This window comes from Jaculus jaculus, chromosome 5, assembly GCF_020740685.1.
Source record: "Jaculus jaculus isolate mJacJac1 chromosome 5, mJacJac1.mat.Y.cur, whole genome shotgun sequence".
Taxonomy (NCBI): Eukaryota; Metazoa; Chordata; class Mammalia; order Rodentia; family Dipodidae; genus Jaculus; species Jaculus jaculus.
The window spans coordinates 164560130-164583114 of NC_059106.1; the positions used below are offsets into that span (position 1 = coordinate 164560130).

Genomic DNA, 22985 nt, shown 5'->3' on the forward strand with positions numbered 1-22985 from the left:
CAGAGACCTTGGGAAGTCAGTACAAATTTCCAAATAAGACTGAGCTACAGAAGTTTGATCCCTCAGTGATGGCTTATCCACTTTAAAAAAAATCAGTGACTTTGGAATTGATTTTGGAATTGGGATACTTTGAGAGAAGAAAACCTTCTCGTGTATAAGTTTTCAGACCACTAATCATTTTGGATGCTTATTATTATTTCCATTGACAAACTTCCTCGCTTCCTTCACATCAGGGAAACACAGGGTTGAGATGTCACGTAGTCCAGTGACATTATTTGAAATGCGGACACTGCACAGTCATCTCTGCTCTTGACAATGCCTTGACTTCACACTGACCCCCTGAGTATCGAATCCATTACTCTCAGCCAAAGCTCACGTCTGTAGACCCTGAGTCCCGTTTTCTCACAGTGTGGCCCGCTACCCATGGGACCCACCTTCACGACTTCTGATTTCAGCATGCTGTTACCAAACATTTAGCTACACGGCAGTCAGCCCTTCCTGATGCTGTGAATGACCTCGTGACGCCAGTCAAATTTTCCTGAAATAAAAATTCATAGATGGCCAGGTATGGTGGCGCACGCCTTTAATCTCAGCACTCGGTGGGGGTGGGGGGGGACAGAGGTAGGAGGAGGCCAGCCTGAGGCTAATAGTGAATTCCAGGTCAGCCTGGGCTAGGGTAAAAAAAAAAAAAACAAACAAACAACAACAACAACAAAAAAAAAAAAAAAAAACTCACAGATGAACAAGAGATGAAAGAACACACTTGGGTCCAAATTAAGTCTGGTGAGTCTAGCTGGCCATGTGTTCTTTACATACTGAATATCCATACACCACAGGGACAGAGAAGAATGAAGGAAGCACCCCCACTCCCCCCCACACACACCAATGGCAGGACATACGATGAACCAAGGGCACACTGAGGAAGAGCAAGACAATCTCTGAGCCTTTGAAGACATTCAAATAACTTGGGATTTTGAGATCTCCTCTGAGGCTGGGAAGATTGGGCATTAAATTCTCAGAAGATATACCATCTTGTTCACTGGCATTCTCCAGCAGTGTTAATGGTTATAGTTGAGAAGTGATCACTGAATGCATAAAAAATATTTTAAGCCATCCATATGAAAGAAGTCGCAATTTACAACAAAGACATAATGGAGTGAGTCTGAAAGTGCTTTCCTTACAGAGCCCAGCTTGCACAGCTGCCCCTGGTGGTGCCTGTGAGCGGGGAGTGTGCATCTATGGACAGGGCTTGGGTCTCCCAGCGTGGCTGCCTTGCAACTCTCTCCCATGTGTCTGTCCCAGTGCTGGCTTTGCTTCGATCCCTTTCCCTGTAATTATCTCAGCAGGGGAGAGACTACATGCCAGATCCTAGCGAGTCAAAGGACTTGGTGTTATCTTGTGGACTTTCAACATACAGAAAAAGTCTCCTGCGTGTTTATGTCCAAAAAGGGGCAATCACCTAGACAGTCCCAGGATTAAGAAGTGAAACATGGGGCTGCAGTGCTGGCTTAGCAGTTAAGGCACTTGACTGCAAAGACAAAGGACCCCGGTTTGATTCCCCAGGACCCACATAAACCATATGCACAAGGTGGCGCATGGGTCTGGAGTTTGTTTGCAGTGGCTGGAGGCCCTGGTGTGCACATTCATTCTCTCTCTGTTTCCCTCTTTCTAAAAAAGAAGTAAAGCATGGGCAAGGGATTAGCTTAGTGGTAGAATACTTGCCTCTTGTGCATGAGGCTCTGAGTTCAATCCCCAGAAATCACAGAAAAAGATGACATGAAATACGCAGTGCAGAGTTTTAATGTCCAGTCAGTGTGGGTGGTCCGTCCTGTGAGGCCATTTCTTAAGGATACTGAGACCAAAATCAGAGAGACACAGAGAGAGAGACTCTTCCCTAGGGATCCAGCTACTCTTTGGGGCTACAGTTAAGTCATCTTCTCCTGGAATACCATGTAGAAAGGAATGCTAACCAGACATGAAGACACCATGCTTTCTGAGAAGACCAAGTTTAGCACACACAAATTACACACACGTGTATACTTTATACTTACATACCATATGTGTGCACACACAACATATATTTCACCCCCATAGGCACCATTCAGACATCCAAACATGCTATATGAAATATAAACACACACACACACACACACACACACACACACACACACACACGTGCTCCTTTTGCAAGAATTCTACGTGGGTATCTCTACATCTGTCTCCCTGCTGTGGAAGTTTGGGACTCTAGTCCATAGCACACAGCTTCCAGTGCTGAGGGAGGGATACGCCTCTCCGAAGGCGGTGGCTCCGCAGAGCTCTGCCGCTGGTGGTCTCTTGGGCTTCCTGGTGATGTTGCAGAGCGTACAAACCCAGCTGCTGACCACTCATGACCCAGACTCAGGAGCATCAGGGAAGCCTCCAGAATCACAGGAACTAGGAGCAATCACTCTTGGATGGGGATGAAGACACAGAGACACCCAGTAAGATACAGATTTGGCTGCAAAGCTACAACATAGCTAATGGTTTTAGAAAGAGACTCCCCTCTTCCTACAAATGTTCTTATGGAGTATTCTTCTCCATTGCCTCCTTCTCCAACAAGGCCATAGCAAAAATATTACACCTCTCCTCCCTTCCCATTGAAGCCCCTGTGAGGAATTGACTACCAGCCTTTGGGACAGAATGAGGTTCCATAGTCAACACAAGGACAGCGTTAGATAAAACACAGATATAAAAGCATTCTTTCTATAGTTGATTTTTTACATTTAAGAAAGAGAGAGAATTGGCGCACCAGAGCATCAGCCACTGAAATCAAATTCCAGATGCTTGCGCCACCTTGTGGGCATGTGCAACCTTGTGCTCGTATTATCTTCGTGTGTCTGGCTTATGTGGGATTTGGAGAGTTGAACATGGGTCCGTGGGCTTTTGTAGGCAAGCACCTTAACCGCTAAGCCATCTCTCCAGCCCTCCTTCTGTACTTTCCATTTGATTCTACAAATTTCTTCTTAATGCATTGTTAAAGAAGAGTTTCTTTTCATTTGGCAACTCCCCAGGGGTTTTGAAGTCAAACACAAAGCTCTCAGGTGACTCTCGGGTTTGCCCATTTCATCCTTCAAAGGGTGATGGCATCCCTTGGACTGCAGGGCACCCCGAGTCTCACTCAACCTAAACACCCAAGGAGCAGACCAGCCTGAAACACTCAGAGATGAAATATAACCCGAAAGACTATGAAAAGGAGGACTGCAGCAGTAGACAGGGCACAGCTCATGGCCCCCAACACCCCCCTTCACTGAGAATGGGTTCCCCAAGCACTAGGAGCACCAGTGGTGGAAATGCATTGCAGGAAAACCTTGCCTGGTTGGCTGGACTCGGTCATGTCATTGTTTTCTCCACCTTTCTGAAAGGCAAACAAGGAGTTTTCTTAACTACCCCTTTCATGGAACCTTAAGCAACATCATCTGTGAGCCTTCTCCTGTCACAGCCCCCCCCCCCCCCCCCCCCCCGCCAAGCTTCTTTATCCATAGTGTGGATTTTCGAAGTTTCTGAGCAGCCCAATCCACCTGTGAGGGATTGAGGGAGGGGCTGCTCGTGGCAGCCACCGACTGGTTACCTACCAAGTCCAGATCTGCTTCCACACCAAGCCCCACACAAATGTTTCATGCAAAGTGCTGGTGTATGTGTTATTCTTACAAACAGGGACAGAGAATCATTCTGTTGTATCCCCAAACACAGGCAGAAGACAGCTGTCCTCAGATCTGCGTTTATCAGTGGTAGCAGATAAAATTCTCCTCAGGTCATCAGGAATGGAAGGGTTCCGCTTGGAAACCCTGGTGGAAAATGGGGCGACTGCTAGAGAAAGAGGAGGCTCCTCTGGGATCCGTAGAATGTTTGCCTTTTCCATTTTCCAAATCCCGTTACCCTTGGGCTGTGTCTTTGATGTTAATGTGGCTAAACCCCTGGTGAGACGCTCACAATTGTATCAGGAGAAACAGAAATGGCACGCCGGGCTCTCACTCAGATTGTCCCCTCCCTAATCAGAAAGCAAGTCTCAATGGGCTTCGCTCACAATGCCCCAACACGGAGCCCGTGGGCTCATTGTTCTTCCCCGGGGCATTGTCTTAGGGGGAGTCTCAGCAATAGTGATCATCACTCCATGTACTTCCAGTGGTCAAAATACTGTGCTTCTGTGGGTTTGCATTATTATTATTAATGTTCTGATATTCCAAAGATTTTATGCGGGGGAAGGGAAAGACAAAGGACATGAACATCTAACCAGTATAGACAGTCCCATGACCCTGGCTGTTCCTGGCTCGTTTCAGTGATGTGTGCTGTGTGCCCGCTCAGCACACGGGACTCTGCCATCTACTACACCCGAGTATGAGGGCAAAGGTGAGCCAGCGGTGGGGTGAAGGTGATAGAAGAGCTTGGGTGACAGCAATGGGGCCACCAGACATCACGACTGTTCCTTCCATTGAGACAATCAGAGGATTCCTACTTTCAGGCTTCTGACACGCTGTTTCCGAAGATGGCTGAAAAGAATTGGGGTTGTTTACACCTTAGAGACTGGGAGCCCCATGAATTGACAAGGAGGAGAAAAGACACAGTCTGATTCCAGAATGGACATCTGGCCACCTGCAGCCTCCCCCAGGGAGAAGGTGGCTCATGGCCCAAGTACAGCCACCTCTGGGAAACGGCCGGCATGCTCACATCAAGCTCGTGGTGTGCAAGCATTAGTGCTTTTCTCGTTGACTTTCCCAGCCAAGATGCAAGGTGACAGGGGCTGGGGGAGAGATCAGGGGTAAAGCGATCATCTTGCATGTGTGCGGATCTGACTTCAATACCTAGAACCCACCGAAATGTGAGCCTTGGTCTATGTATGCTGGGAATTCCTGCACGGCGGAGGCAGAGACAGGTGGATCCCTAGGGCTTGCTGCCTAGCCAGCCTAGCCTACTTGTTGATCTCTAGACCAGTGAGAAACCTTTTCTCAAAAATAAGTGGAGGACATTCCTGGAAATGACCCCCGAGGTTGTCCTCTGACCTCCACAAGCACATATACCTGTGTGCATCCACACACATAGGAACATGTATACACGCATGTGTACACATGAAAAAAGCATGATGAAAGGCGAAAGTAAGTACGTTGTGTGATAGACGTTATTTCTTCTTATAGCAGTGCGCCAGTGTTTCAAATTTCTTGTCACTGCAAAGCAACTTGGAAAAGACAAACATGACATTCCTTACCCAAGATTTCCACAGCCCTTGGCTTTTTTTTTTCCTTTCTAAAAATATTTATTTATTTATTTAAGAGAGAGACAGACAGAGGAAGAGGCAGAGAGAAAGAGAGAATGGATGCACCAGGGCCTCCAGCCACTGCAAACCAACTCCAGACGCATGCGCCCCCTTGTGCATCTGGCTTACGTGGGTCCTGGGGAATCGAACCAGGGTCCTTAGGCTTCGCAGGCAAACACCTTAACCACTAAGCAGTTTCCCCAGCCCCCTTTTCTTTCTTTCTTTTTTTGTTTTTTTGCATAAAGCAAGAATGTGCTGTCCACTAAAGTATGAGGGGTCTGCATTCACTGTAAAGATTCTATTAAGCCGGGCTTGGTGGAACAAGCCTGTCATTCAAGTTACCTGGGAGGCAGAGGCAGGAAGGAGCGAAAGTCCAAGGCCTGCATAAGTCATTAACACAGCAAGTCCCCATCTCAAAGTCCCCAGTTAAAAATGGAGCCGGGCACTTGCCAAGCATGTATGAAGCCTTTGGCTCAATCCTCAATACTGGAGAAAAAGAGAGAGAGAGAGAGAGAGAGAGAGAGAGAGAGAGAGAGAGAATATTAAGGAAAACTAAGGGGCTAAAGAGATGGTTTAGCAGTTCAGAGCTCTTGCTATACAACACGAGGGCCTAAGAGAACCTGGCATTGCCTCAATTTGACTTCCCAGTGCCCACATAAACAGCCAGGCATGGCCATGCATGTCTGTATCCCTCGTCCTTGCAGAGGGCCAGAGACCAGAGAATCACTGGGGCTTGCTGTTGGCAAAAGCGGCAAAGACAATCACTCCAAGTTGAGTAACAGACTCTACCTCGAGACAACTGGTGGATAAAAGAAAAAGAGGAGGACCCCCGACACTCTCCTTTGGCCTCTGCATGCATGCGTACAGGATACAAGCATCTACACACACACACACACACACACACACACACACACACACACAAAGCTAAGAACTTTTGTTACATCCTACCTTCCCTCATTTGTTCTTAAAGTATAAAATATTAAATTAAGTTGATTAATCAACATACTCCCAACCATAATGTGTACTCATAACTGGCTCCTTAATATAAGGTAACCCATATACTCTGTAGATAATCAAGAAGCAGAAAACGAAACAAGGCAACTCCACGCAGGGGAAGTTCCAACTTTTCTCTATAAATCGATGCAACGTTGCTGTCAGTCAGGACTGCCTTAAAGTGCATCTGCAAGCCCTCGCCTTATGTGTGAGACAAAGGAAAGAGGAGCCACTTGGTATTTCACACTAGCCTCATCACAATTCTTTCGGAAAAGCAGCAACACATTTCCAAATATGCCAGGAGTCACTGTTAAAGGAGACCCAAAGCAGAGATGCTGAGCACCATGACCACAGTGGCCTTGCCAGCAGGGAGGGGAGGTAGAGCCCGAGCAAGAAGCTGATGCCAACACTGTTAAAAGTGGACACGCCATGACTCCCTGCAGGCTGCGTTTCCAGGGTGACATTTCTAGGCACCCAGTAGAGGCCAAGAAATTACTCCCCTGCAAACGGCTATCCCGGTCCTAAATAGAGATTCTTAATAGAAACCTTGACTCCAAGGTCATATACAGCATAACTCAGCTCATTTGGGAGGACCAGCAGGCCTCCATGGTCCACACTTCAGTTTCAGAATGTGGGCTGCAAGATGCCACCGAGGTGTCCTAGACACACAGTACTCAACCTGTCTATTTTTAAAAGCACAAATAAAACCACAATTCTCCCCTGCAAGTTAAGTTTACGCAAATAGTACAAGTCACTATTCACCAGAGTTTGGGGACTGAATGGCTTAAACACAATACATGTGATGGCCCCACCACATGAGTAGCATCAACTTACGCATAATGTTCCACTGGCCTAAGTATGTTCACTCGTAACTCTGATGAACCCAGAAATGGAAGGCTGGAATACCCTTTGTAAATGGTGTCCCCATGTCCTGACCGTGGGTGGCGCACAGCCTACCTGAGACAAGTGAGACAGTGTCTTTCTCCCACGAGACGACAGTGATGTACGCCTCCACCGAGGAGGGGATAATGCACTTGAAGACTGCAACATTGCCTCTCATGGTTTTCTGGTCCTCCACACGGACTGTGTAGGGCTCACGTAAAACTGGAAGGCAGAGAAAAGAACCTCAGTTAGATCAATAGCGCTGGACCTGTTCCAAGAAGACATCAAACTAACACATGCGGAGTAGCGTACAGATATCAATTGCATAACATAGCTTCACATCTCTTTCATCACCCAATTGAGCATTCACTTCATTACCAATACACTGTTCCCTACTCTACAGGAAAGATTAACTTGCAACCAGGCCTAATGGCTTCCCAAGGGGGAGGTGAAAAGTGGCTTCTTAAGGGGAGTGGCTGGCTCTGGGGGTTATACTCAACCCTGTAAGATCAAAGAGGAATGTTCTGACAATAAAGGAAAAGAATTTTTTAAAAAATCAAGAAGTCTTTGAAAATGATTTGGCAATGAAAACAATTCCTCTTAAGTGAAAATTCTACAGATAGTTTTAAAAGTTATTTGGAAAAAAAAAGCATTATTCTTCCCATTACTTGAGGGGAGGGGGATGCTGAATGGTCCTGGTCCACGTGGGCACCATGTGCTCCTTGAAGCTGGGGGACAGCACAGAGGTGACAGGAGCAAGTTAAACAAGGTCTACCTGATGACTTTAATTGGTATATCAACCTTCTACCATCAGTGACCTGGAGGGACACCAGGGCTTTCTGACCTTGAATGCCATCCATACCACCAGGCTTCAGACTCCACCACTGCTACCCCCAGGGTCTTCTGCTTGGGGTCAGAATACTGAGGGTCTCAGTCTCCACAATGCTGTGAGTCAATACCACCTTGTACCAACCTCTTCCTATATGTAGGTAGAAAGGTAGATAGATAATTTCCTATCTATTCTGTATCTGGAAAACATAGTATATATAAAAGACTATCATTTAAGGTGAGTTTTGTACAGAAAAAAAAAATGACATGTTGTCCTGGTGCTGTGTGCTTTGCAGGCAGCCAGTCCACACACTGACAGGAGGTCCATACGGTAAAATTGATCCCATCTCAGAAGGCTCTTGCACAGGGGAGGGAATGCCTGTGTGACAAAACACTGTCTAAGTAACTCTAACCCAGCTGGGAAAGATACAAGTGGGCTGGTGTCACTCATTGCTAAATGAGAACTCCCTGGGTGTGGTGGGAAGCAGGGGACACAGAGGAGGAGAAAGGTGACAGAGAGAAAGAGGGGCCTGGTTGTTTCTTGCTAACGTGTAAGATCACCTCATGTCCCCAAACCTCCAGCAGACTCAGCTCTCCTATCAACAGCTCACAAAGAAGGGTGTTTACTAGAAATCAAAGCAAAGGTCCAACATGTCTCAGCCACAGAAGGGCAGAGAGGAGACAATACTGGGAGATACAGGTAAGCTCCTCTGTCACAGGTCATGACTTGGGCCTGGGAATCAGAGCCATAGACTAAAAGGTGACCAACCACAGCCTATCCCAGAACCATAGCCAAGGTCCAGCCTCCTGGAAGGTCACTCTGTCCCAGGTACCTATGCATGCACTGGGGTCCTCACCACTTTAGTTACAATGACATTCTCATCACTGGGACAACACACCCAACCAGAAGCAGCTTACGGGAGGAAAGGGTTTATTTCTGGCTTATAGATTCAGGGAATTGCATCACGGTGGGGAACAGCTTGGTAGCTGGTTCGTGACTTCACATATCCACAGCAGAGAGAGAGAATGAACAGTCTGGGTGAGCTAGCTCTGAACATCAGGTAGGCTAATCAACCCCAAGGCCTGACCCAGGGGACACGCTTCCTCCCCCAGGGCTCTACCCTTTCAAAAGTTCCACCCACTGGGGGACTAGATGGGAAACATATTCATACACACTGATGGATATGGGAATGTTTTGCATTTAAACCACCACAGCTACCCACTGGCCTCCCCAGTGCATGGGTCACCTCAGAAGCCACAATTTCATTTTTATTTTGTTTTTGACAGAAAGAGAATTGGCACATCAGGGTCTCAGCCACTACAATTGAACTCCAGATGCTTGTGCCACCTAGTGGAAACGTGTGACCTTGCCCTTGCCTTACCTTTGTGCGCCTGGTTTAGGTGGGATCTGGAGAGTCGAACATGGATCCTTAGGCTTGCCAGGCAAGCGTCTAAGCCACTAAGTCAGATGTACAGTCTCCACAATTTTAAAGTCTGTGACTTTTGCCTCTCTCTCTCTCTCCTCAGGCAATCTCCAAAAAGCCCAGGTTCTAATGTAGTAGGATCACTGTGGTAAACTGAACTCTGTTTAAATGGTGAAAAGATGAGGAGACTTCTCCACATTTCACTGCACCCTTCATTCTAAAGACAGTGTAGCAGGTTGCTGAAAAGTCATCTAAGAGTTTCCAACACGAGCACCTGCTCAATGCACCCAGGTGCACTTTGGGATCTATAACCCCAGACTGGCACCAGTAGCCTTATAAGAAATGGAATAGTCCAGGAGGGCCACCTCTGTCATCCCAGCTACTTGGAAGGCTGAGGCAGGAGGGTCTCTTGAGCCCAGAGGTTTATGACTAGCCATGACTAACTAACATAATGAGACTTGGTTTGAAACAAAAACAGACAAACAAAAAACAGAAACCAAAACAAATGAAATAGTATCATATATGACTCTTCCTCCCAAGCACCTCCTCCTAATTTAAGTCATCTCTAGATGACTTTGAGAGCATCTCCCGCATACCCACCTCCATGCCAGAGCAGCTGGGACCTTGTATTGTCACAGCTGGCTGATGCTGGCTGAGGGTTGCCCCTGGCATGGAATTCCCAGGATTACTCAGTTGAATGTGTGTGCAGTGGCTCCGATGACCAAGCAGTGCTTTAAAGGATACAGGTCGGAGCCCTTAACAGCCAGCACACCCATGCTACAGCAATCCCTCAAGGGCTTCTGAGTAAACACTATGGTCACTTTGGTCTTCCTGGGCCAGCTTCTTGAGGTTTGTGGTTGTGGTTAAGATTGAGAAGAAAGAGACCACAGTGATGACTTGGAGCCAACCAGGTCCATTTACTGAGCAAGAAGAAGCACAGTAAACACAGCTTGAGTACCAATGACTCTGCAATAGGCTAACTCCTTTAGCACAAACAGCCCCTTTAAAACATGAACCCCCCCCACAAAAATCGCCTGTTTGGAGGCTGAAGAGATGGCTCAGTGTTTAAAATCACTTGTTGAGAAGCCTTATATTTTAGGTTCAATCCCCCAGTGTCCATGTAAAGCCATATTCATTCATTTCTCTTTCTCTACAAATAAATTAATTATAATATATTTTTTAATTTTTTACTATGAACAGTCACTTAAGCAGACCAGGATCAATTATATAATTCATAGAACCTATGGTGGTTTGAATGTAAAATGTGCTGTGTAGCCTCATATGTTTGTGATTAAGCCTCATACTTAATCCCTATCTGGTGGAGCCTTTGGGTGCTGGAGCCTTGCTTAAAGTGGTACATCACTGGCAGGATGGTTTCAGGAGTTATAGTCCAGCCTTGCTGACTTACTGCACACTGCTCACTCTTGCTGCCTCCTCCCTGATGCAGTAGAGGTGTGATGCCCAGACATCTGAGTAAGGCTATGCCTTACTCACCATAAGAAGCTTCTCCTCAAAACTGTAAGCTGGAAATAAGTGTTTTTCTCCCATAAGTTGCTCCTGGTTGAGTGTCTTGTCCTAGCAACAAGAAAGTTACTACTGCATGACAAAAAAAGGAAGGAAGGAAGGAAGGGAAAGGAGGAAGGGAGGAAAGAAGGAAGGAAGGAAGGAATGGAGGAAGGAAGGAAGGAAGGAAGGAAGGAAGGAAGGAAGGAAGGAAGGAAGGAAGGAAGGAAGGAAAAGAAAATCTTGGGGCCAGCTATATAAAAAACAGTTGTGGGCTGGAGAGATGGCTTAGCAATTAAAGCACTTTCCTGTAAAGCCTAAGAACCCATATTCGAGTCTCCAGGTCCCACATAAGCCAGATGCACAGTGACGCAAGTACACAATTTCACACATGCGCATAAGGGCATGCATGCATCTGGAGTTCATTTGCAGTGGCTAAAGACACTGGCACACCCATTCTCTCTCTCTCTCTATCTCTCTCTCTCTCTCTCTCTCTCTCTCTCTCTCTCTCTCTCTCAAATAAATAAATAAATAAAAGACAGTGGTACCACTAAAACTCAGTTTCTTTTTTCTCTAGTCTTTTCCTCAACCTGTCATCACATTATTTTTATTTACTCATTAATGTCACACTCCTATACAAGGAGAATCCCCAAAAACAGTCCTTCACAAGTGTCCTGAGCCATCACTCCACAACTGAGCCCTCAGCCCACCAACTGGGTTATCTCCCTTCCTGCCCACTGTGAAAATACCCAAGGGACCCTGATGGGTACCCTTGATTTCTGAACTGGAGGTGGACAGGAGGATTGTTCCTGGCATGACAGTTGTCACACTTACCATGGTGTTGCCAGATTGGGGTGGGACAGCTCCCATCACTTCCTGCTTCAGAGAAAGTGTGCCAACCTTAGCCACACCTCTGGCCAGGTTCCCATTGGGAGAAGGACTACAGTAGCTGTGGGGACAGCTGGGGAAAGGAGCCAGGTGAAGCTCTGGACACCAGGTGTCACAGGGCAGTGGTGGTCACTGGGTGAGGAAGAGAGGCAGAGCCCACAGGGACCCAACGTACCCAGACAACAGGGGAAGAGCAGTTGAGAACCCAACCCAGGGATGGGGCATGAGGTGAAAAAGCCTCCAGTGCACATGCTTTTGCTTCGTTGCTTATTTTTTGTTTTTTAAACCTTTTATCTGCATTTTAACCTTATTTTTGATATCATTAAATTTGTCAATAACAGCCATTTAACAAATTGACTTTGGAAGTAGTTATTTCAAGCATGCCTGCTTTTTAGTTCTGCTGAAAGCGTCTTCAGAAGAGAGTAAGTCTATACTATTTGGCTCCCATGTAGTAATTTGTCCTGCTAAGGACAATTCTTTTGGGGTCCTACCTAAGAAACCTTTAAATAACACCAGACCACAAAGATTTACTTCCATTTTTTATTTAACAAGTCTTACAGGTGCAGATTAATGTTTAGATCCATAATTCTTTTTGAGGCAATTTGAGTGTATGGTTAAAAAGTATGGGTTAAACTTCGTTTTTTTTTTTTTTTTTTTTAACATATGGATATGTATTTTTTTTCCAGCATCACTTGAAGCAAGTATATTATTTCCACTGATTTTTCTGGGTAGCTTTTGTCACTCTTTAACTGTTCGTGTTGTGTAGATCTGAACTTTGCTCTGTTTCATTGTTCATGCTTGTAGTAATGACTCTCACAGTAAGTTTTTAAAACCAAGTGGTGCAAGGCATTTTAAAGAGCTGTCAGGTTTTCAAGATTGCTTTGGCCATTCTCTATCCTTTATGTTTCTTGATAGGCATTTTAGAATCAATTTATTTATTTTGACTGTGTTGAGTTTGTCACTGAATCTAGAAACCATTTGGGGGACAGGTGACATCTTTTCCACACTCAACCTTTAACTCATAAAAACATTTTATTTCTCCTTTTACTTGCATACATCTCCTTTAGTTCTTTCCAAGTACAGTTTTGTAATTTTCAGTGTGCTGTTCTTTCACTTTGGGGAGTTGGTTGATAGCTAAGTATTTCTTGTGTTTTATTCTATCATAAATGATAATCTCAACTAAAAAAATAATTTGTGCATATGTATGCTAGTTTTCACTACCACTCACTTATCAGGGTTTTTTTTTCTTCTTCTAAATAGTCTCCATCAGATTTTCTACACTCTTATTGCAAATAAGGATAGGCCAGCTTCTTTATAATCAGATCACAAGTACCTTCTTTCTCATGTCATACGGCTGCAACTCAGTGCTGTGCAGAATAAGGATGGTAAGAGAGTATACTCTGGCATTGCTCTTCATGTGTCTAAGGAAACATTTACTTTTTTCCCTCATTATTTAGGATATTAAGCGTACTAGGATTTTTGTAGTCCTTTTGTCAGAGTGAGAAAATTCCCTCTTATTCTCAGTTTTTGAGGTATTTGGTTTTCTTTTTTGGCATGTGTATGTATGTGCAGATGCGGCACTCCGTCTGCGCCTGGAGGCCAGAGGGATTTGTCGGCCCTCCTCTGCATCACTCTTTCCCATGTTTCCTTGAGGCACATGGACAGTTGGCCATTTTCACTCTGACTGGCTGACCGGTAAGGCCCAGCAATTCTCCAGTCTCTGCTCCTCGTGGCACTGGGGTTATAGACACGTATGGCCTCCCTCAGCTGTTCACGTGGGTACTGGGGAATAAAACCGGGGGGCCCTCAGGCCCTCATGCTCACACAGGAAGTAGTCTTAACCACTAAGTAACTTGTCCAACCCCAAGATATTTTTGTCTTAACCATAAGTGAAGATTGAATTTTTTAATGATTTTCTGCATTTGTGGAAGTTTTTTCACTGTTTTACCTTTATTATGTTAATGTAGTGAGTATTATATTGATCACTTTTTAAAGTTGGAAACCAACCTCGCCTTCTGGAGGTGAACCTCACATGGTCATGCTGTGTTATCCTTTTTATAGCGTCTTGGATTTGATTTAATCAAGGTTTATTTTTTATAATTTTCACAGCCATATTCATGAAAGACACTTGCCCACAGTTTTCTGATACTGACTTGTATTTTGTCCACTTTCCTTTTTGGTTTTCTTATGAGTGATGACTCTATCATTGGTTATTTTTTTGTTTAATTTTATTTATTTATTTGAGAGCAACAGACAGAGAGAGAAAGAGGCAGGTAGAGGAGAAAATGGGTGCACCAGGGCCTCCAGCCACTACAAATGAACTCCAGACATGTGCGCCCCCTTGTGCGTCTGGCTAACGTGGGTCCTGGGGAATTGAGCCTCGAACCGGGGTCCTCAGGCTTCACAGGCAAGCGCTTAACCGCTAAGCCATCCCTCCAGCCCTATCATTGGGTATTTTAATATCACCTTAGGTTTACGGTATGCGTGTATAAGCTCCCACCACCCAGAGTGAGGTGAGGCCACACAACTCCGCACGTAGTAAAGGATGGTACAATGAATGTCACACTCTCTCACCTCTACACTAGGCTTCTGCGCTCCTGGCTGCGGCACACTTCACTGCTACACATGGCAAAAGGTATCATTATCTTTGCTTAAATATTCATTACCTTCAAAAGGATGTGAAATTAGTAATAGCAGACCCTCAAGGGTGAAGATATGCTTGCTAAACTGGCTGAATGAGATTCTTGCTAAAGGCACACCGACAATGTACGTACACTGAAGGCGGGGCGGGGGGGGGTGAGGAATTTGGTCAGATATTGGAGGATGGGTGGTTTAGCAGGATTCTTGCTAAACTGGACCCCATGAGGACCCACATGGGAGGGCAAGGATGAGGTGGAGTTGAGAGGAAGGCTCAGAACAACCTCTCTGACATTTACTGCAGCAGAGACACTCCATCGTTACCCATTCCCACATTCAAGGCTGCACAGGAATGAATAGAGCTGCCGCCGACATTTGCGTCCTCCATTCAGAAATGTGAGGCCACGGGACAGGCACTCACGGGGCTGGCTGCGGCTTCTAGCGTGTCAGGGGCCCGGTTCTGTAGACTGTGCCTTCATGTATCTGGTCCTGCCCATTTGTGTTTCTTTGATTTATTTTTTTAACTTAATTTTACTTTGTTCTTTATTTAAAATAGTATTTTTTTATTGATTAGTTTTGTACTCAGTGAATACAGTCCAGTTGGTACCATGGTTAGGCTCATCCATGTCCTATCCCCTCCCCCTGGCCCCTCCTTGTTGAAGTATATGGGTCATGCATTGTGGAGTTAGCCCACCGTGGTGGGTAGGAGAAATGTTTTTGGCTGTTTTGGATACAAAGCCCCAGCTTGGCCACCTCCAGGTAAGTCAGTGTGATCAACCTCCGTTGACTCTGGAGGACGTGTGTGCTGGACACATGTGTCCTGCCCACGATCAAGCTGCCGGCTGCTTGAAGCAGCACAAGGAGATGGGCAATGGATGTCCCATGTGGAGGCCCATATGCAGGGCAGCTTTTAGAGCAGAATTATTTTATTTTATTTTTGCGTGTGTATGAGTGATTGGAATGCATGTGTGTGCTTTGTATGTGTGTTGGCATGTTTGTGCAGGCACATGTCTGTGAAGGACAGAGGTTGCATCAGGCGTCTCCCCCAATCACTATTCACCTTACTTATTAGCAGGACCTCTCCCTGAGCCCAGAGCTCACTGAGTCTGTTAGATAGATAGACAGCTTGCAGAGGAGACCCCCTGTCTCTGCCTCCTGATCGCTGAAATCACCATGTGCCACCATGCTCAGCGTTTATGGAGGTGCTGAGATCCAAACCCAGGTCCCCATGTTTACGCACAAGCATTTTCCTGACTAAGACATCTCTCCAGGCCCAAGAAAGTGTTTGACATTACAATAATTGTTGGGCAATGAGACGTATGAGTTAGCTCTCCTCCACTCGTAGGCATCTAGGCCTGAGCTGAAATGGCTGAAAATTGTTATGATCAAGAATTTTGGGAGTCACAGAAGGAAAGTGGAGAATACGATGGATGATTCTAGGAAAAAAAAAAAAAACAAAAAACTCAATAGCAGTCAAGCAGGACACTCAGGATGAGTGACACAGTCCTCGTCTCCACGAGCGAGGGCCCATTCAGCCTCAGCCTGCACCTCCCTGCCAGCTGTGGCACCTCTACTCCTCCCCTGCCCGTCCCAAGGGCAAGGCGACACTGGGGCTGAGAGGGCTGCTTAGCGGTAGAGCGTCTGCTTAGCATCCACAGGACCTGGGTTCAATCCCCAGCACTGAGAAAATAAATAAAGGATTATCGCAGGCATAATGTGCCCATACTAAGAGAGGCTAAATCCAAAGCGAAAAGACACTCCCGTTGGGAGCCATGGCTACCCATGCTGTGTGTGTTCCACGCACGCTGCCCTCCTGTGCCACAGGGCTCCCGATGCTGGCCTGTCAGCTGTAACATTGCAGCCATGCACGAGAGAGAGAGGGCGGGGGGGGGGGGGTCGTGCAGCTGCCAGACACGATGGTGCAACATCAGCCTTCCAAGAATTCAGCGTCGTGCAAAAGGAGTTACTTTGGTGGCGAATTTAGAAAACAGCACATAGAGCAGAAGTGAGTGTGTAATTCCTCCTCCTCTACCTGACGGGAAACTCAAGGCAGAAGTCAGATATGTGGAGCTGTTTGAAATTCCAGGTTCCGCTATACCTGGTGTTTGTAGACCATAAATACGCTCTTGTAACACATCGCTGAACTGCCTCCGACTGCCAAGTCAAAGGCATACGCCATGTCTCTGTTTGTCAGGCTCAGAGGACCCCATCCAAGCTACATTTGCTTTATTTTACTGATTTGACACATCAGATGTTCCTATCTCCTAATGAAGGCCAATCATCCCCTGCCTTTCTTAAGAGTGTGTTTTGGAATTCATGCGGGTGTCAATGAGATCAAAATAGAGTTGAGAAAATGGCTCCTGGCAGGGTGACTCACAGTCTGATGTTTGACTGCTTATATCAAAGTGATCCGTTGCAGGCTCTCAGAGACATCTCATATGTGGCTCGTGTCATAGTGTCTTCTATAAGCACCTCACTCGCTGCCGAAATTATTCCAATGCTCCCCCAGCTACCGTGTGACTGAGACAACAATCAAAGTCACATTCTCTTGCCCTGCCATCACATTATGTCAGTTACCCAAGTGTTTCAAAGACAGGCTTAAACACATTCCGGTGCTGTTTGCTAACTGGAATTTGTTTTCCAAGGCTTTGTTGAATCCATAGAAGGACACAATATGTCCCGAATAAAGCCTTTGATGTCTGGGTATCTCAGGCAGCATTTTGGAATTGACTTGTAACACTGATGATTTTCTAAAAAAGTCACGATATGTTGGTAAAAAGAACATATTTTGGCAACACATGATATAGTCAAAATGTTCAAATAGCCACTTAATTTTACTAAGAAAGCTAAGATATTAGATTGATCCACTTTCTATGACAGCATATGTTTAGGCTATATTTTAACTCCAGCCAAAATGTACATTTAAAAACAAATCACACCCCTTCTTTCCTTAACCTAAGATGGGATAGGAAGGGGAAGCAGAGAAATGTTAAAGTGGGGGAGCACACACAGTGTGCATGCCTGGAAGTCTAAGCTGAGGTACCCTAAGGTCGGCAAGGAACCACCTTTGGATGCAGACCGGCTAACCATGACTTTCTGGCCTTAGTTCTGACACTCGTGTGCTCTGAAATCTAGTCAAAGGCCATTCTGCCGCCACAGGGCACCCGCAGCCGACGCTGCCATGCGCCGACGGCATGGGGCAGGAGGGAGAAGGTGTCACTAGTCCTCAGCCACAGTGCCCTTCTCTTGTCATTGCCCTCCCGTCCCGAGCCCAGCCACAGGGAACACCATGGTACTCACCAGCCTTGATGTGGACATCCTGGCTTCTAATTTTCCCTGAAGGATTCTCAGCTGTGCAATAGTAAATATTATCGTGGATTAAGGTACTGAAACTTGAAGGAGGGAAGGGGAAAATCTGGAGAGTGCCGTTGGGGTGGACGTGACGGATCCCGGGGACATCGTAGATCTCCTCGCCCGTCGCTAGGTACCATCTGAGAGTCACAGGAGGGATGCCTGCAGCCGGGCAGGGTACCAGTGTCCCCGAGGTGCTGGCAAACACTACCTCTTGCAGAGATGCATTGACAAAGTAGAGGCTGGAATGTGGTTCTTCACTGAACACTGCAAGAGACAACAGAGACGACGCTCAGTCAGCCTTGCCTCCGAGGCACCTGCTAAGACGAAATAACTCAAAACTACTCAGCGTGCTCGACAGAGAGGCTGGCTCATCAAGGCGTGATGTTCACCTCAGCTTCTGGACACAGGCTGCTGAGCGGCCTTGGAACTTAACACTGGGAAGTGTAAGAGCTTGCTCTACACGCTGCACATTCTGTCCCCACAGTAATGGCCACAGTTAGATTTTATGCATATTTTGAATTTGGGGAGAACAGGGCCTGTCCACACTATCCCCTGGTGCATGCACAGAGCGTAACTTCCAGTGGGCACGTCCCACTAGAAGACAGGTACCCGAAGGACCACAGCCAGATGCTATGATCGAATGTTCTATTTGTTGGGTATATTGAGACCTATCCTTGAATAAAATAACCCACAACTTAAAAGAATAAAAGTGGACCTCATAGACCCAGCATTTTAAAAGCATGACTGGTTATTGGAGAATGAAGTGTCAAGTCAACAATATGTGTTTTGTTGCAAACTGGCACTAATGATACAGAGAACTTTGACAAAGGGACCACAGCCACCCACCTCCTCGAGTCTACAGTTTCTGTTTTCATTCGCACATTTTTTTCCTTCCAGAACACATGCCCATGGGCCTGACCTATGTAACTACACTGTGTTAAAGCATAAATATAAAGCAGGTTGTTGTGATACCCTCTGCTTTATTTTCATAACATCATATGATGTGCAACACTCCATGTTGACACACATTTCACAAGCACATTTTCCTGAATGCATATTTTATATACTACGATTTCCTAAGCCATTCCCCTGATCTGTTTTATTGAAATTGTTTCTGTCTCAACTCCCACAAAGCAAATGTTGTCAAACCGGTTCCTACACATTTGGCTTTTTAATTCACTTACTGAGTGCCTTTATTTCGCTAGTTACCAAATGCATGTAGAGCTCTTATACTTGAACAAATGAAACCCAATGGCCAGAATCCACAAACTAGACAACAGAAGTCCAGTGACAACGAAGTACACCACCTCAGGACCTCAGCTTCCCTGAGTCTTTCTAAAAGCCAGGGCGCCTCCAGTCATGGGTTCCAAAGAAAGGAAAGAATCAGTATGATTTGGGAGTGGCCTGGCTGTCCAGAGACAACATCAACACACGTGGGGTACCTGTTCTCTACAGCCGTGGCAAGGAGCCACGTGACATTGTACTTATTGTGGGGAATGGTGGCTCTGCCAGGTTAAGTGCAGGCATTCTGTAAAAGATGGTGCAGAGCTTCGGAGAGGAAGTCCCTGGATGGAGGATGCAGGGTCAGTGGTGGCAGAACCAGGACTCCCTCCCACACACCATGTTTTTATAAAGACCTCTGGGGATTTATGCTTGTCCCCTTTAGGTGGCAAACTTGCCCCTGCCCCCTTGGGCAGGGGTCCAAGGCAGGTTCTCAGGGACTCAGCTTCTCTTTGACTGTGCTGGGGAGCAGAGGGATGATGGAATCCAGAGCAGGCTGCAGTTGATGGTAAGTCTGATACAAATGCATGCACTGAGTTTCTTGCTGGGTATTGAACATGACTTAGTAAGAAAGAGATGCAAAAATTAGCACTGATTACAAGGAGAACAGGCTGGTTTTCAAAGAACCAGCCTCAATCTGCTCACTGAATCTGCTGGTACATGTGGCCCCGCTGGTGGCAGCAAGGCCGAGTCTGTGTGGGACTCTGCTCACAGCCAGACACCAGACAGCTATCTTCACACCACTGAAGCTGGTTCTGAGGGCCTCCCTCCACACTCACACACTCTTGCTAGAAATATTTTCACAGCTCAGCTCAGTACTAGGTACTGGGTACAGGGTACCGGGTACTAAGCCTCTGTTGTGGGAAACAGTTCTGTCTGAGGGTGTTTTATGGCAAATTCCCTCCCATTGAAAGCAGTCAACAACTATTGCCAGCTTTATCAAAAGCAGCTGGGACAACTCACAGAAGGCCTGGGGAGGGTCAGCAGACCCCCACCTGAGGTCTCAGGCACCCCTATGCCAACTGTGTACAATAGCACACAGGCCTCGTGACCTTAGGGGAAGACAATGTACATACAGGGTAGAAGATCGGGGAACAACGAGCTCTATTGAGGTGGTTTCATTTAAGTCTCCATGAACTGTCAGTAGACCCTCACCTCGAGGATGTGGGAGGATCATCTGTGGGGGTAACCCTAACATAGGGAGCCCCACTAAAGTGCTGTTCTGGGGTCTCATATTCTTGGACAAGGACAAAGAGCCCCTTGAAGCAGTCATGGGGAAGTCGTCATTCAGAGTGGGATGAGAATTCTGGGTGGTGCGGCTGCCCTGGGGTCCCGATGCTCTGTGAGCAGGCTCTCATCCTGCAGATGAGGGAGGAGTATCTGAGGAGTGATCTTGACCCAAGGAGCCCCATCAAAGTGGCTGCTTTGGGGGCTCCATGCTCCTCTAAGCAGCCTCTCTCTCCATGCTCTGTAAGTGACCCCAGTGAACTCGCTGGTTCACTGAACTGGTATTGGTGCAATTGTACTTTGCTCTGCCATCTGAACCTTATGTGGGGTGAAGTTGCATGTTCCCTTCGTTCCAGGGGAATAGTTTCCCACAACAGAGGGAGACTGGTCAGAGGCAGGCCGAGTCTGGAGCAGCTGGGCAGATAGAGCACCTGGCCAGAACCCTTGTGGCCAGCTCTTTGCATATCTGCTGCTTCTTCTGCCCATGCTGCCTGCTGACCTGGCTTCCTTCCAGATGTGACACAGATCTCCTCTGAGCAACTCTCCAGGAAGCTCCACAACACACCAGTGGGGGTATGTCTGTCATGCTGGGGTGCCATGCATTTCTAATGTCAAGCAAAGACATGCAGTGGAGCCAGCTCCTGCCCTATGTGTGCCCCATCAGAGCATAGGACAAACTCAGAGGGCCACATCCGTACACGAGAGAAGAAAGAAACAGCCAAGTAGAGAAGGTACTGGTTGGGAAAAACAACAACAACAATGAAATACAAGAGCTTCAGAGGAAGGGGGGGAAGAGAAAGTAATGGGAGGGGATTATGATCAAAATACATCATATACATATGTATAAAGATGGTCGGTCGATAAAAACGTAACAAGTAAACAAAGTGAAGGGAGAGTTGGGGCACAGCTGGGTGATACAGGACTTTGCTAGTGTGCCGGTTAATGTCTGGTTATCAATTTGAGATTTACAATCACCATGGAAACAAATCTCGGGTCGTATGCGTGAGGGATTTTCTAGATTAGGTTAATTGAGCTGGGAGGACACGCTCTAACTGTGGACCATCCTGCGAGCTTGGGTTGCTGGACTGGCTGAGCATTCGGCATTTGTGGCTCTCTCCACTGCCTCCCTGTGGGCTTCTTGTTTCTGCCATGTTTTTTCCACTTCCGAGAGCTCTATCTTCCAGAACTGTGAGCCAAATTAAACACATTCCTTCCCTAGATTGCTTGAGGTGGGTATTGTGTGTTGGGGATATGGAGGCCGACTAATGCAGAGGGTGTTTTCTGAGAAGTGTAACTGAAGAAGAAAGACCAACCCTGAAGGTGGGAGGCACCACCCCCTAGGCTTGGGTCCCAGAGAGCACAAACCCAAGAGGGCTGAGTATCTGAATTCGTCTCCTCTCTGCTGCCTGTCTGCCGATGCAATGTGACCAGCTGCCTCAGTCTCCCACCACCACGCCTTCCCCTGCTAGGGTGGACTGCACTTTCTCAAACTGTGAGCCAAAACAAACCCGTCCTTCCTGAAGTTGCTTTTGTCGGGCGTCTTGTCATGGCAATGAGAAAGACACTCTTGCCATGGTGTGATATGTTTAAAATAACACGTAGCTCACTGGAAGTGTTTAGTAAGCTCCGGTGGGTGAGTCTGTCACCTCCTTCCTTCACTTCCCACCTCATACTCCTGTGATGAGACAGAAATCCTTTCAGAATTTGTTCATCTCTTGGAGCTTTTCCTTTGGAATTCATGCTTCACAAAGTTGCCTCTATTTTAAGCACATTAGAATCACCACCCACAATTAAGGAATGGAGAATTTGGAGGAGCTGAGAAAGGAAGGGGTACAAATCAAACCTTGGACCAGAGATCCTGGTTACAAAGTTGAAAGACAGACATCAGCCCCTTCCCTGTGGAGAAGACAGTGAGTGGGGTCTGATTGCCTGTGAGACCCACACAGTCTAGATACCCCCCGCCCCCCACCACTGCCGTTTCCACAGCTTTTGTCTGACCGCATCTCCTGACGTGTCATCCTTGACCACACACGATGGTAGAACACATCATGCATTCTGTGCCCAGAATTTCCTCAGGACAGTGGCAGAGGACTCACGCACTAGGTCCAGGAGATTGATGTAGTTCCAAACATGAGGCCACAGATGGTACCAAAAGTACCACACAGGATGGAAAGGACACCTGTGCCAAGGGCTTGAGTTGTAATAAACTCATCAGGATAGACAGTGGTACTGCATAGGTAACGGGTACTACTCATCAGCCACATCAAAGTTATATAGTGGAAATTGCTCTGTGGTACCCATGTGGGTTGGCAGATCTTGTTCAGGAAATTCCGGAAGGTCATAATATCACGCAGGAGAAATGGAAAGGAACACTCTTTCCCTTTGCGAGATACACCTGACTGGACCATTCCCAGCTTCCTCTCGCCTTAACTTCAGTAAATATATGTAAAGGAAGAGTGGTATGGGGGTGTGTGGTGAAGAGATGTGTGGCTGCTGTCATACTCCTGAGAGAAAAGTCCATTAGGAAGGGCTGTAGTAGAGTGACTAAAGTGGCCTGGGGGTGTAGACGTGGGATGGTGGATAAGCTGTCCTCGATAACTCTGTCATTCAAACACTAGGTGCCAGTATCATGTTGTCTTAGTAATGGAAGAGACAGAATGGGAGAGAGGGAAGCCAGTTGT

The 22985-nt window shown here is 46.7% G+C and overlaps 1 protein-coding gene across 2 annotated transcripts in view; it reads right to left on the reverse strand.

Annotated features, from left to right (window-relative positions):
• Dscam (DS cell adhesion molecule) overlaps positions 1 to 22985 on the reverse strand; it is a 679085-nt gene that overhangs the window by 550085 nt on the left and 106015 nt on the right. For both annotated transcript variants that reach the window (XM_004654491.2, XM_045151367.1), the window contains exons 2-3: positions 17743 to 18060; positions 7238 to 7384 (exon numbers count right to left, since the gene is read on the reverse strand). In XM_004654491.2, coding sequence (XP_004654548.1) covers positions 7238 to 7384; positions 17743 to 18060 — 465 coding nt within the window. The remainder of the gene's footprint in view (positions 1 to 7237; positions 7385 to 17742; positions 18061 to 22985) is intronic.